This window comes from Hyla sarda, chromosome 1 (genome assembly GCF_029499605.1).
Source record: "Hyla sarda isolate aHylSar1 chromosome 1, aHylSar1.hap1, whole genome shotgun sequence".
NCBI classification, from domain to species: domain Eukaryota; kingdom Metazoa; phylum Chordata; class Amphibia; order Anura; family Hylidae; genus Hyla; species Hyla sarda.
Window position 1 is genome coordinate 336,785,736 of NC_079189.1, and position 16,362 is coordinate 336,802,097.

The 16,362-nt window shown below is 44.2% G+C and overlaps 1 protein-coding gene across 1 annotated transcript in view; it reads left to right on the top strand.

Moving 5' to 3' along the window:
* Nucleotides 1–16,362, top strand: part of SLC44A1 (solute carrier family 44 member 1) — a 158,734-nt gene that overhangs the window by 99,485 nt on the left and 42,887 nt on the right. The window contains exon 7 of the mRNA XM_056520228.1: nt 11,299–11,388. Within this exon, the coding sequence (XP_056376203.1) occupies nt 11,299–11,388 (90 nt within the window). The remainder of the gene's footprint in view (nt 1–11,298; nt 11,389–16,362) is intronic.

A 16,362-nucleotide genomic window follows, 5' to 3' on the forward strand; every position in this document is an offset into this window, starting at 1 on the left:
AATCTTGCTTGTTTGTTGGTGACCAAATACTTATTTTCCACCATAATTTGCTAATAAATTCTTTAAAAATCAGACTATAATTATATGGATTTTTTTTTTTCTCATTATGTCTCTCATAGTTGAGGTATATCTATGATTAAAAATTACAGGCCTCTTTCATCTTTAAAGTGGGAGAACTTGCCCAATTGGTGGCTGACTTAATACTTTTTGCCCCACTGTATAGTATGCAAAATTCAGATAGTAATGTCACATGCAGGAAACTTATTGTTAATCATATTCATCACAGTGCACATGCTTTTGGACAACATCTAAAATTGTCAGGTGATTTTTAATTATTTGCGCTAATTTGTCATCTTTATAGTTAATGGATTTCTCTAGTGCAGGAATACTTATCCCTTATCCCCAGTGTTTGGAACATATTGTTCCGAACGCTGGTGCGAGCTTCGGGAGTCGCCACGCCCCCCCCCCCATGCAAGTCTATGGGAGGGGGTGTGATGGCCGTCACGCCCCCTCCCATAGACTTACATTGAGGGGGCAGGGCATGATGTAACGAGTGGCGGGGCGTGACATCACAAGGGGGCGTGGCAACCCCGAAGCATGCACCAGCGTTCGGAACTAAATGTTCCGAACGCTGGGAGTGGAGTACCCCTTTAAGGATAGGAGATACGTTTGTGATCGCATGGGTCCGACTGCACGACACCCCAACAGTCCCCAGGAACAGGGTGTGTCGACCCCCGCACAAAGCTGCTGCTGACAGGCAGTATGGGGTTTTCTGTAAAAAGGAAATAAAATGATCTTATGAAGTATATTACAAAGGTTAATGTTTTGCCAACATGTACAACATATCAAAAGTTTTTGTATCTGACAGTGCCTATTAAATCCTCCTGTATAACACAAGCTTTATCTGCTAGCCAAACTACCTTTTGTTAATTCATAGGTATTTCTCTTCTGCAATAAACAAGACCCAATGTGGATAAGTTTTAGTGCAGTTTTGTTATTGACCTCCAGTATTTTGCTTGTTAATGGCTGCATGGTATTGCAGTGGAACAGCAGTTTATACATTGCCATTAGCAAGCAAACTGCTTGTAGTTGAAGTTAATTTGCAAAATGCTCTGAATTGTGTATCTGTACAGCCGCATCAGCAGTGATGTGACCAGTACTTGTGGACCCAGACTCCGGTATAATAAATCCTAATCCTTTTCTCAGGCAGACATAGATTTTTGCGCTTATTAACCCCAACTATTGAGAAACATTTTCTTCACAATTGGTGCATAGATTTATTATTATTAATTACACATTTAAAAAAAATGAAAAGGAAAAAAAAACACTCAGGAAGTCTACATTACTGCCACTTAGTAAAAGATAAAGGGGGAAATTCATCAAGACCTGTGCAGAGCAAAAGTTACCCAGTTGCCCATAGCAACCAATCAGATCGCTTCTTCAATTTTTAACAAGGCCTCTGCAAAATGAAAGAAGCAATCTGATTGCTATGGGCAACTGGGTAACTTTTCCTCTGCACAGGTCTTGACGAATCTCCCCCAAAGGCCTGCGTCATAAAGGAAAAGCATAACAATGAAGACTTGGGATTATACTGAGATGATAAGCATAAGATATTGAAAGACATACACAAAAAAAAGTGTGCCTATAAACTAAATTTACTAAAATAAAATTTACTAAAATAAAATTTACTAAAAAAAATTAAAAAGGTTCATTCTGATCATTCACTCAATGTGATCAATATCTCTAGGACGAACCCATGAGTACCTGAGAGAGAGAGACCTGAAAGCTCGCGGTCCTGCATGATTGGGACTGTCCTTACTGAAAGAACAAAAACCACCCTAAAAAGGGAAAGTAAAGCAGAAAAAAGAAACCATGAAAGGCAATGAAAAGAGAATATAAATACAGCGACAAAATACATACAAATACACACAAATGGGAGTGCAGGTAAAGAATAGTTTACTGGCTCTCTCCTTAGTCCCATGCTTCATGTATAGGGGTTGCCCTCCAATAGGCATGTTTAAAAAAAAAAAAATTTTTCCATAAGTGCATTTCAGTGATGCTGTAAGATTTGCAGTGGTTCACCTACCAAACCATGTGAATAGACCTCTGGACCACATCACAAATACAGGAGTTACTTTTCAGACCCAACCCAAGATTTAGTGTATACCTTTCTGGCCATGCCATCCTAGTAGGTAATTGCCCCCCAGAGTAAACACTACAAACATAAATAAATAAATCACTATGGGGGAAATTTATAATGTTCTTAGTTTTTTGCCCTATTTTATTGATAGGTTGGTTTTCCCTATTAAGCAGCTTATGAACTTACTGTGATCACTGTCTTACTTGCTGCAGTGAGGATACTGTTTTTTCTGTCTGTGAAAAACTAGCGGCATCATGGGAAACTTAGGCTGCATTCCAAACCCATATTAGAGAGGTAATTGGAATCGGACAACTTATACATGCACCATCATCTAAAATAAGTGTACACATGTGCCTATACTTTATTATTTAATAATAGCCTATGCCGCACTATTTAAGCAAGAAATAATTCCTAGACTGCTTCTTTAAATATAGGTACATTTTTAAAAATATCACAGCTAGTTAAATAGCAAAATACAGTAGGAAGGAAAGCTATTTATTTTTTTTATGGGGGATGTGGAGGGTAACTGCATGCACAATTGCAATACGTTACATTCAGGAGTTTGTAATTGTATTGCAAGAGAACTTTTTTGCTTGCCTGTGTGTGTCCTATTACTGTACAGAAATAATGTACACTGAATAGGAAGAGCTACAGTTGAGTAAACACATTGTAACAACTGAAGGTTAGGATTAGAGATGAGCGAACTTACAGTAAATTCGATTCGTCACAAACTTCTCGGCTCGGCAGTTGATGACTTATCCTGCATAAATTAGTTCAGCTTTCAGGGGTTCCGGTGGGCTGGAAAAGATGGATACAGTCCTAGGAAAGAGTCTCCAACCCACCAGAGCACCTGAAAGCTGAACTAATTTATGCAGGATAAGTCATCAATTACCGTGCCGAGAATTTCGTGACGAATCGAATTTACTGTAAGTTTGCTCATCTCTAGTTAGGATTAAAACTATTTTTTTTTCTGTAATCTGTATCGATGACCTGTCAGGAGAGATCAATGTATGATTAGTGTGGCTCCAAGCTTAGAGGAAGAGTGGTGCAGTTGCCCATAGCAACCAATAAGATTGCTGCTTTAATTTTTAAGGCCTCTGAAAAATAGAAGAAGCAATCTCCAACTGCACCACTATTACTCTACACAGGTTTTGATTAATCTCCCCCATTGTCCATATGAGTGTGGCTACAACTGGTATTCACATGTGGTATTTTTTCTTAGTATATGGTCATAAGTATATGGTCAATATGTTATTTTAGCCTAAACCAATACTGACCAAAATACTACATGTAAACCTAGCCTTAAAGGAAATTTGTCACAACATTCACCCGCACTAACCATTAGTACTTTTTTGTCCAGATCCGGCACTGCGTTCTGGAGATATATCTTTATTTTACCGAATATGCAAATGATCAGTCTGGGGCATGGGCAGAGCTGCGATCCCGGCCTCGGGCACAGTGACGTCAGCGCTGTTCAGTGCTCAGCCCGGCTTATTAATATTCACTTCATTCCCTGCTCTGTCTTAGTGCCTACTGCACAATACAAAACTACAGCATCCAGAATGCTCAGACAGCCAGGCTTGCGGAGTTGTAGTTTTGCATTGTACAATCCCCCTAAAAAAAAGTCAATAGGAGTTACGCTAAATGTGTGTCTTCTCTGCTTTGCCTGTTTCCGGCTTTTCCAACCACCTCCTGCGGCAGAGGACAGGCAGGATTTGGCCGACAAAACTGAAGCAGCAAGGTGGGACAAGCCCTTTTAAGAAAAAAGAAACATTTTGACAACTCCTGGAAAAGTAATTAACACAAAAGTTCACCTACCGTACATCTTTTCTGTGCACTGTAAATGTTTACTCAATGTGCTCAGTAAAAGACATGAACAGTACTAGAGTCTGTGTGTTAGTAGTTCAGTTAGATTGTGTTTGTGGTCATGGCTCGAAGAGCCTAAAATGGGACCTGTACAAACTGTATAATACTGACCGTACTTACCGACCTGGAAACAGGAGACCATCCAGAGGACCTAAGAGGGAAAAACTAGCGGATGAGGTGTGCCCAATTACAGCGACCGTGGGTATGCCTGATAGAGGGCAAAGAGTCGGAGGTAGGGTACAACTAAGTTTTATTTGAATTTACAGAGCCAACACTTTAAACACCCCCACCATCTCGGTGGACGGGTCAGGGACGTAGCGCTCGAAGCAGCCAGAATTCCAGCGCCCCAATTTTTGATGACGTGTGCAGGGGCATTGTGTTTAGACGCTGCAGAGGCTGCTCCGATCCTAAATGAGTGACCTGAAATACAACTAGGCTCGTGTCCCAGGATTCTGACAAGGGACCGCACGTGTTTGGTGAACTGTGAAGAGGAGAGTGCTGACCCATTGACCGGCAGAAGAGGGCTGGCCGTCCAGGGAACGTGGAAAGGAGTTGTGTGAGGGCCAGGACCGGACACCATTGGTGAAAAGTAGGAAAATAGCGTATGGTGGCTCCCCATCTACAGGTTTTGGTGGAAGACAGAGTGAGTGCAAACCCTGCCCCGTGCGGTGATAGTTGGCTCAGGAGAGGACCCTGTGACCTTCGACCGCAGCGTGTGAACTCCCCCGGCCTCAAGAATCCGTAGAAGGCCAAGTAGATCGCTGCTTTGATGACAGTGCTGAGTCTGGGACCAAACGGGTGAGTGTCCAGAAGTGAGGACATGGATCGGAAAAGGTCGCCAGTGACTGGTGCACGGGAGGGTGGTTTGGGACGTGACAGGACAAGGATGCCCTTGAGTGCCGCCTTAATAGGGTTAGTGGACAGTAGAGAAAGTGCGTCGGGATGTGAGAGGGATCTATGGTGTTGTAACCCTGCTAAGTGAAGCTTGATGGTGTTGTAGGAGAGGTGAAGAGAAGAGTGGCAGAAACCAACATAAACAAGAGAGGAACGCACCGAAATTGTGGCAGGGAGACCTTGTTTGTGCATGAACGCGGAAAAAGAGGCTAGAGCTGCGTCATACGCCTGTGTGGTGCTGGGTGCAAGGGACTGTCTGATTAAAGAATTTGCCACCGTGATGAAGTCTGTTAGTCCATCTGAAGATACTGTGTTGAGGGAACTGGGACCCCGACGATGTCTGCTTCTGGGTGTACCTGAAAAAACAGCTTCATGTTACCTCGTGACAGAGCGTCAGCTGCTGTGTTTTTGGCACCCTCAATGTGCTCAACACAAAAGTGAAAATTATGCTGAAGAGCGATCAAGACAAACTTCCTGACAAAACGCATGATATGCCGGGGACCTAGAACGCCCTTTCCTTAAGATGTCTACTGTGGCCATGTTGTCGCATCTGAAGCGGACAGTGGAGTTGACCCACGAACCACCCCATACGGCAGCGGCTGCCACTATTGGATAGATCTCGAATAAGGCCGAAGTTTCGTGAAAATTCGGGATAAGCAGTATGTCCTGTGGCCAAGGACTGGCCAGCCAATGTGCACCATGGAGAGCGGTGAAACCGACGGCTGAGGCGTCAGAAACCACGGAGGGGGATCTTTCCGTGGCTGAGGGGACAAAGAACAAGATCCCGTTCCAGTTACTCAGGAAGTGACCCCACATGGCCAGGTCTGACATTGCCTCGCTGTCGATTCGAATGACATGCCTCTGCCCGGAAACTGAAGGAAGTAAGTCCAGGAGTCTGGATATGAATGACCTACCTTGCGGAATGATCCGCATTGCAAAGGCCATCATGCCTAGGAGGCTTTGGAGCTCCACCCTGGATACTGTGTGGCATTTTGTAATTTTCTGGATAACCTCACGGATCCTAGCCAGTTTCTCCTGGGGAAGCCTGGCTTGCATTTCCTCTGTGTCTAAGATGATACCTAGAAAGGTGAGCTGAGTGGACGGGCCTTCGGTCTTATGGGGTGCGATTGGGACCCCAACTTCCTTGAACAGCCTCAGCAGTGACCTGAGATTGGAGGGACTGTGACCAGGGTGTTCCAGCAACAGGAAGTCGTCCAGATAGTGAATGGTGTAGTGACAGTTGGAGACATGTTGTAAGGCCCAGTGTAAGGCCGTGGCTAGTTGATCAAAAAGCCAGGGGCTACTTTTGGCTCCAAAGGTGAGTTTAGTGGCAAAGTAATACTTGCCTGCCCATTTTACCCCATGCCACTGCCACAGGTCTTGCTTGATGGGGAGAAGTTTGAAGGCGTCGGTAATGTCAGCTTTGGAGAGCCACGTGCCACTGCCCAGCTGTAGTATGGCCTGTATGGCTTGATCGATGTTGGAATATTTCATACTGAACTGGTCGGAAGGGATCAGTGCATTGATGCTTGGGATGTTAGAAGAGTAAGGCGCGGAGAGGTCATAGATTAACCTTCTTTTATTAGAAAATTTCCCTGTGGCTAGCCCCAACGGGCTAATCCTCCAGCAAGAAAAAGGGGGTACATCAAAGGGGCCGATCATGAAGCCTTTCAGAAGTTCGGTTTGTATTAGTTCTGACACCACCGTGGGTTTGGCGAGCGCTGACTGTAGGTTAAGGCATTCATGCGTGCTTTGAGGCAACGCGACCAACCCTGTGTGAAAACCTTCACGAAACCCCCCAACTAGCCATCTGACCCAGCAGGGATCAGGGTGGCTGGCTAGAATGCGGGCCAGGGCGTCAACCCGCACCACGCCTAGTCACGCCTGGTTACCCCTTTGAGAACAGATGGAGCTGGGGTGGGCCCGGAAACAGAGAAAACACACATGGAGAAGCTTGCAGTTGCTGTAGGTGCACGCAGAGAGGTTGAAATTGTTACATATCTGAGTCTTGCCCAGAAACCTGACCGGCCTACCTAGCCTGTCTAGCGCAGGAGAGTTCCTCTGACTGGGGCCTATGGAGATATTCTTGCTCCTGTTGGTGCTTGTTTCCGCCTGGTCTTTGCTCAGGGGGCACCAATTAGTGGTGTGTGTGGTGACCCCGCACCAGCTGCAGGAGGGGGCTTTTAGACCTGCGAAATGCTCGCAGTAAAGTTCAGTGTCAACGGCTCCCCAGTTGGTCGTGTAATTGAATTGCTCGAAAGAAGCAGCTGCTTTAGCCGCAAAAGATTTATGGTACTCGTAGAAGGTGGACCCTCCGTGTTTGTACGCCATTTGTGCGATCTTGTGGAGGTACAAATCGAGTTCCTCCCTGCGACTGGGACTAACTGAGCAAATGACGTCTCTATATAGCCCAAAGGCTATGACAAACTCGTTAATTGTTAGTTTCCTGTTAAGCCTGGCATCTTTGCTTTTGAAGGTGACAGCGAGATCGCCACAGGCAACGGTTTTGGTGTCATTGATGTCCGTGGTGGCTATCAGCAGAAGAGCCAAGTTGACATTCTTACCCTCCAGAATGTCTTTTTTAATTGCTGCCGAGATAAAGTGTGCGGGTGTAACATTCGGGGGAGGCTGATGCATACCTGAAGGCGGAGCCTGAGAGGTAGAAGCAACAGGAACAGCGGGGCCTGGGGATGTGTCCGTGACCCTGGCGCGTTCCATGTCCTCTAGTCTATCCTGGAGCCCGGACACTGACGTGAGCACCTGGCTCATCATGGTGTGGAGCTGTGAAAGTGAAGCACTGGACACTTGGCCCGATGCTGCAGCCTGCCTCGCTGGGGGGGCTGGTCTGTGCCCAGCAGGTTGAACAACTCCCCTTTCTTGGCTGAGGCCGAAAAGGAGGTGCCTCTTCTCCTGAGTTCCTGCATCAGTTTGGGGACTGTCCAGGTACGGTAGGAGGACACGCTGCCCCGGTCCGAAGCTCTTGCTGGGGTCTCGGGGACGGAGAGGGTGTCCTCAATGTCAGATGGTTGCGACATGCTCCGTCGGAACCTGTCCGGGCCAGTAACGGGTGTCGGTAGACAAAGTTAGATGCTAGTGAGAAACCGGGATGGTACCTGAACAACCCTAGCTGATATAACACTGACCTGCTGTATCCTGAGTTGTGGGAATAAAGGGAGCCTGAATAGGCACGACCTGGCTCACGGCTGAGGGGATACACAGAGACAGACAACAAATAAGTGAAAAAATGGGTGGCAGCTGAGTGCCTGACGTGGTGGGCTAAAAATGAGTATTCCCCCTTTTTTTTGGGGGGGTGTGTCCGTTAACAGATGACCCAGTGTTCGTGTGTGTCGAGTTGCGTTGCGCTGAAGCAAGTCAGGAACAACGGGCTAGACCAAGGCCCCCACTGACGAGAACGGCCCAGGCTGTACGGGGGGGGTCGGCCGCCCGAGGTGGGTCCGGCGCGTGGAATGTGTTGGCCAGAATGATTGAATGCCGTGCGGAAGTGAGAACTGATGGCTATGTGAGAAGAAGTGAAATCAGTATATGCGTTTTTTTTATATTATATATACCTCGAGCTGAAAGCTGAAAGGCGAAGCCACTTGTGGGGCTTAGGAACAACAATGGAACCTGAAGGGTAAGACAAATACTAGAGTCATTAATGTTGAGGGACAGCATGTGCCTGGCCGTAGGGCATGGGATAGATGACCAACCCTCCCCCTGGTTCCTCCCCTCCCCCTCTTGTTGCCCCCTCTCTTTTTTTTTTTTTTGAGAAGGGAGAGGGGGTGGGTTCAGTGTGAGAGGGGGGGAGGCAGGTGTGGGATGGTGGCCGAACCTGGGTGATGCCGATGCCCACGCCCCAACAGCCCAGACCCCGGACGCCCCCCCCCCCCGCAGCACCCGGCCATGCATAAGCATGCCGGGAGCCAGCAAAAAGGGGGGGAGAAGGAGGAGAGCGCCCGGACCTGGCTGTGGGACGGCACCCCGCGAACGTCCCGGCCGGCCCCCATCACAGGGATGGCGTGACTCTGGGGAGTGGCGCCGCCCCCCGCAGCGGCGGAGCCCTGCCCCTGCAGCCCCGAGGTCGCTGCAGAGCTGGGCGCAGGAACGGAGCCCCCAGCCTGGAGAGCAGGCGCCCCCCTCTCCTGTGGTGATGCGGCGCCGGGTGATGATTCGGGACGCCGGGACGCGAAGCCCCGTCCGCCCCGCGGCACCGGCTGGAGCGGGGAGCGGGCCCCGGGCCCGGCGAGCACGCCCCCTCTCGCCCCCTGGATTTGAGAGGACGAGTAACCCCGGAGCGACGCCGACCACCGGGGCGAATGGAGACCCCGCAGCCCCGCGCCGCGATCTGGCGCGTGGGACGGGATCCCCGAGCCCGGCAGCAGGCGCAACTCCATTCCCTCGGGACCGGGAACCGGGCGGGCCAGGTGAGCGGCGGGAACACGGAAATGGGGAAACAACAGAAGCAAAGAAAACAGGGTACCAAAAACCTAGGGGAGTGTGAGGAGGCAAGCGACCCAGCTGGGGGTGAGCCTGCTCCGGCACTACGAACCCGGGCTGAATGACATAGAGCCACACTGGCACTTGCTTAACCAACCTCTGCGAGGACTGGGGATAGAACCGCTACACACTACCAACGACACTCCGGGGGGGGGGACGTATGCACTAACACGGTAGACTACTAGAGAACTACCGCCAACGTAACACACGCCCCCAGATGTGGGAGAGGGGTGGTTATATACCCCACGCCACTCCCACAAATAAAGCCAATTAGGCTTAACACTTGTCTATATCTGTGACTCCGATAATGATCAGGCCACGTTTTATTAGTCATCAATGCAGATATCTCCAAAGGGTTCCCTTACGTTGTCGTGCAACTGTATCTTGTAATGGTAAACAGGCTGTTCACCTAAATGTATGTTGAACAAATATGCATAATATATCCGTAAGGTAGAAATGTAATTTGTTTTGCCAATCATTGTTGCTCCTTTTTTGCCCCTTATTCAAGGGCAGTTTTGCCTTGAGATAAAGAACTGAGACAGACTGGTTGCTAGCAATGTGCTGCTTTACCACTTCATTGTAGTTGTCTGACAGCATATCCTTTGGTGGTTTCTGCCGATCAGCTAGAATTGATTCTCCACGGACTCCCAAGAAGTCAGCTTAGTACGGCAAACCATGTGGATGAATGATGAGACATGTTCGCGATTTCAAAACATCCTGTAGATTTTTATTTATTATTACAGGAGTTTTCACTTGTTAGAACGTCTTCTGTAATTTATATACAAACTAAAAATGTTATTTTACTACATGATGCATAGGACACAAATACAGAATGTTATGTTAATTTCAATTCATTCTCTGGCCACTGCATGTGTATACCAAAGCTGAACTGTTTAAGTTTTGTACATTTTTCAAATTATTGCCAGTTGTAGGTTGAATAAACCACATACCGGCATTTATTTTCATGTTTGTATACTTTTTGCATTGAGCATCTGAGATTATTCACAGCAAGGCTTTGAGGTAAAATCAATACTGTAGTTGGCAGGAGGTAGTAATGCCTCATGCAAGAGGGCCACCTATAACATTCTGCTGACATATTGTCATCTGTAATACTGATAAGCATTCACTTGCCGTACCACACATCACTAGATCAAGCCAGCCAAGCTTGCCTCTGCAATTTACAGCAAAATAGTATTGCTGATGGTCTGGGATTTCAGAGACAACATCTGCAATGATACAACCATTCTCAGAATTACTCTATCTTTACAGTTTTTCTTTATTCTCACACATATCACTCACAACGTTGTGCTGTAATTTATTTGCTTCAAAAAATGTAACAATAGCAAAATATGTATAGTATGCAATATGTAACATATTTATAGAATAAGAAGTGCTGTATTCACCATGTCACAGGGACATGTCAAATCTTTTGATCGGTCAGGGCCTCTGTTTGAGACCCCCACTGATTGAGAATGAGTGAGGAGAACTGCATAGCATTGCTGTTCACTTCCAGACTCGATCGATATCGATCTTTGTCTCACTGCACCATAGTTCTACAATGGATTTTGTGCCCTTCTGCAGGCTCGTTCTCCTGATTGGTGGTTTCTTAGCAATAAGATACCAACTGATCAAAACTTTTGTCCTTGAGACTTGTCAAAAGTTTTTCTTAGTGACAGTGATATTTTAAAGCACTTCCAAAACAGAAGTACAAAAACTCAAGTAATTCCACTAGTTTCATCTTAGTAATACTTTAAATATGTTCTAATGTCTAAACGGACTCTTGTACTCAGACATATACATAAACTTTTGTAATTAAAATTGAATTAATTGATAAAAGTTGTAGAATGTATTCAGCGCAGTCTCCAATTTTTCAAATTTTTTTTTTTTCTTTTTTTTTGCAGTGCTTTCCATGATTTTGATGGTTGTCATCAGGTATATCTCTAGGGTTCTTGTCTGGATTTTAACCATCTTGGTCACATTGGGAACACTGGGTAAGTTTAACTACCTTTAATTCTTTTACAGAATGTTAAGGAATCTGCTAAAATAAGAGCATAATCTTAATGGATGCCTTAACAGTATGCCAGAAAAGATCTGTGTTTGTATGGTTTAATAAAGTAAAAATTTTCCCCTAACAACTTCAGTAAATATGCTTAGATCCTAATTTATTTTTTTGGCTGTTTCTGTCACGTTAGGCAGGGATATGTGCAGCCCTAATCTCACGCACAGCCACTTTCCTTGCCTACTTGAGTATCTGCCCTAAACAACGGATCCTCAACTGGATGGTGGTTCCTGTTCTCAGTTAGTGCAGGGGTGTAACAAGGTCCAAAGCAATAAACACCCCCATGCGAAGGTTAGGGAAACAGGTCGGGATGCAAAGGGTTAACAAAAGTACAAACAAGGGATCACAATACAGCAAAAGGCAAAACGGAGAGAGCAACAAAGCAATGTCAGACAAGCTGAATCAAACCAGGATATCTATCCGTAATGATACAGAAGACAGGAAAATGGTTTGTGCACAGTAGCCTTAGGAGATTGTAATATCTGACAGTTGCAGATTTTGCATAAATAGTAAATTTGTGTCTTAAGGTGCTGCCAACTACATCTTGGTATGCTGCTTTACCCAGTTATCTTTTTTGGTTTCTTTTCTTAATATGTATGTGTTACTTGGATTCTTTTAACTTTTACTTAATGGGTAATTAAAGCTTTAATAAGGGAAAATAAATGAGGAAAAAATGGCCCCGTTTTATATTGCTTCCACACACTTTCTTGGCTTGAGAATAGATAGCCCGCAGACTCCTGGAAGCAATCTTCTAGTATTAGAGGACATATGGAAATGGATGAGGCTGGAAAAGGTGTATACAATCCTAGGAGAGAGTTTCCTAGGACTGTATCCACCTTTTCCAGCCCACTGGAGCACCTGAAAGCTGAACTAATTTATGCAGGATAAGTCATCAACTGCTGAGCCAAGAAGTTCGTGACGAATCAAATTACTGGAAGTTCGCTCATCTCTAATGAGGTTGTAAACAGCAAGTATATGCTTCTCAGTCAGCCGTGAGATAGAGAGTATACTGGACAAGTAAGGAATGAAGACAATAGATATGTTTCATAATAAAAACAAAAATAAGGCATGGGGTGTTACAAACTGTAAGAATTCCCAATGATGTGTAGTCAGGAGTGCATCTATGACTTTCTTATCCCTATAACTCAAGTATGTGGTGCGTAAGTGCGCTAACAAATGGATCTGCATGATTTGGCAAATTAAGTTTAACAAAAGTGAGGTTATGCACATAGGAAGGGAAAATCTGGGCCAAGATTTCTTACTAAATGAACTGTAGAACCCATAAAAGGGGCATAGATGCACTTGGCAAGAACATACTTTTTCCACTATGGCTTAAAGCCTACCTGTCATTTCAAAAGATTTTTTAAATCTGCATGATCTGGTTAAATTAACCTTTCACAGTGGGTGACGGGGTAATTTAACCCCTTAAGGACGCAGGACGTAAATGTACGTCCTGGTGAGGTGGTACTTAACGCACCAGGACGTACATTTACGTCCTAAGCATAACCGCGGGCATCGGAGCGATGCCCGTGTCATGCGCGGCTGATCCCGGCTGCTGATCGCAGCCAGGGACCCGCCGGCAATGGCCGACGCCCGCGATCTCGCGGGCGTCCGCCATTAACCCCTCAGGTGCCGGGATCAATACAGATCCCGGCATCTGCGGGAGTTCGCGATTAAAATGAACGATCGGATCGCCCGCAGCGCTGCTGCGGGGATCCGATCATTCATAACGCCGCACGGAGGTCCCCTCACCTTCCTCCGTGCGGCTCCCGGCGTCTCCTGCTCTGGTCTGTGATCGAGCAGACCAGAGCAGGAGATGACCGATAATACTGATCTGTTCTATGTCCTATACATAGAACAGATCAGTATTAGCAATCATGGTATTGCTATGAATAGTCCCCTATGGGGACTATTCAAGTGTAAAAAAAAATGTAAAAAAATGTAAAAGTAAAAGTAAAAAAAAAGTGAAAAATCCCCTCCCCCAATAAAAAAGTAAAACGTCCGTTTTTTCCTATTTTACCCCCAAAAAGCGTAAAAAACATTTTTTATAGACATATTTGGTATCGCCGCGTGCGTAAATGTCCGAACTATTAAAATAAAATGTTAATGATCCCGTACGGTGAACGGCGTGAACGAAAAAAATTTTTAAAAGTCCAAAATTCCTACTTTTTTAATACATTTTATTAAAAAAAATTTATAAAAAATGTATTAAAAGTTTTTTATATACAAATGTGGTATCAAAAAAAAGTACAGATCATGGCGCATAAAATGAGCCCCCATACCGCCGCTTATACTGAAAAATAAAAAAGTTATAGGTCATCAAAATAAAGGGATTATAAACGTACTAATTTGGTTAAAAAGTTTGTGATTTTTTTTAAGCGCAACAATAATATAAAAGTATATAATAATGGGTATCATTTTAATCGTATTGACCCTGAGAATAAAGAACACATGTCATTTTTACCAGAAATTGTACGGCGTGAAAACAAAACCTTCCAAAATTAGCAAAATTGCGTTTTTCGTTTTAATTTCCCCACAAAAATAGTGTTTTTTGGTTGCGCCATACATTTTATGATATAATGAGTGATGTCATTACAAAGGACAACTGGTCGCGCAAAAAACAAGCCCTCATACTAGTCTGTGGATGAAAATATAAAAGAGTTATGATTTTTAGAAGGCGAGGAGGAAAAAATGAAAACGTAAAAATTAAATTGTCTGAGTCCTTAAGGCCAAAATGGGCTGAGTCCTTAAGGGGTTAAGCACTATTACTGCCGTCATTGTAACCCCTTTGTGACACACATTTTTTTCCCATTCTTTCTGTTTCAGTGGGTGGGACTAGAGCTGGGCTATTTGGCAGTAGTAGAGGGTTACTTTCCTTAGTTGCCTGACCAATGATAGCACAGCCCTTCTTGCTATAACATTATGCTGGGGAAAGTGCACTGGACTCAATGAGCACTGTGCTGGTGGGTGATTTTATATTACATTCATGTAGATTGCATTATTATTAGATTCAGGGACAGTGTAGATCCTGTGGAGGACAGAGGCAGGCACACAGCTCAGGCTTACGCCCCTCCCCCCCCCCTCTCACATATAGCAGTAGCTAAGTACCACCCCCACTTCCTGTGTTCTATCTTGGGGTCTCTGTTACTAGGGACTGAATTCCCCTAACAGGCAACTGACAGCAGTTTGCAGAGAAGTGAGACTCCAAGTGGCCAAGAATTTTTTTTTTCTGGGAGAAGCAGTCATTTTTTGGTAAATGGAGGGAAGCTGTTTGAAATGGCAGTGACCATATAAACAATATGCATCATTATGTGGTCAATAAAAATATACCACTTTTATCTATGTATTTGTATGCATAATATTGTATTTTATAACAAGGGAGCGCACTGTATGTCAAGTGAAAAGAAGGTTTCTACACACACTATTTTTTCTTCTGTAAGAGCAGTGAGATTATAAACTCCAGAGAGCTGTTGCATTGAACTCTATAAGAGTTTAAAATTGGCCTAGATACTTTTTTGAATATTACAATTTACAGTTACTAGATTCTGGAAAAAGGTTGTTGATTCAAATATTTATTATTTCCAGATTTGGAGACGGACAGGATTTGTTTTCTAAGATGAGGAAAATTGTTTTCTGCCTTAAGGGTAGGGTCACACGTGCCATAGTTTGCTGCCTATTTGTTGAAATCAATGGGTAGCAAAATTGGCTGCAGTAAATATGCTGCAAGATACTGCACATATGACCCTACCCTTAGGTTGTATTTACACATACAGTATCCTGTGCATATTTGATGCACAGAATTTGAAGCTGTAGATTTTATGCTGTGTTTCAGCTTACATTGAAATCTGCAGCATATAATCCACAGCTTCAAATATACAGCTTCAAATATACAGCTTCAATTATGCAGCATCAAAAATGTGCTGGACACTGTACATGTGAAGATGTTTTAAAAATAAATTTCATTGCTTAGAAAATGTCATTCATGCTTTAGATTTCTTGGTCTCTACTAATAAGATAGTCTAGTTTGAGTGCATGCCAGTCAGTACAAATGTACAGCGTGTGGAACAATTGGTTATAGCATGGGAAACTACTTTTTTTCATTATTTTTTTTTTTCTTTTTCTTCCCCCCAAGTCAGATTTTACCACAGTTTCTATGTGTCTATGTTTAGCATCAAAATCTAGCTTAAAGGCAATGTTCCATCAGTAAACAACCGATTATTAAATTTAAAGTGCTTTTACCATCTGATTTTTGGTCACATCACATCCCAGAAAATTAAATTAAAAGTGATCAAAAAGCCACACCTACACAAACCATTTAAAAGGCTCATGGCACAAAAAATAAACCCCAATACAGTGGAAAGATTTTTTTTTTTAAATGTAACCATAAAACAAAAAACAAATTATCCATGTTTGGTATTATTGGAATTGGACTGGCCCATAGAATAAAGTTTGCATGTCAGTTTAAACGTAAATCAATTGTGAAATGATTGCCCTACACGATTTTGCAATTCCATGTTTTTTTCTTTAAATTTTGCTTTACATATAATTTGTTTCTGTCTTTGTAATACAATTGAGGAGAGGGAAAAAAAGAACGAGCCAGAAACCAAAATTCGCCAGGTCATTAAATTCTAGTTTTTAGTCTGGCCACTCGGCCAATTATGTCTGATAAGGAGAAAGCTGCTGGAAAGTGATCTGTACAGCATTGCAGAAAAGGGGACCCCAGTATATTTATAAGACAATAGTAGCCCAGCCTCCCCCTCTCTGTAGAATGAACTCTACCCAGGGTCCATGCGAAGAAAAGGGTCTAGAGATGTTCATTGGGCTTGCTGTAAAGAGTATCATAAAGGGGTACTTTTTTTTTTTTTTTTTTTTATCAACTGATGCCAGTAAGTTAAACAGATTTGTA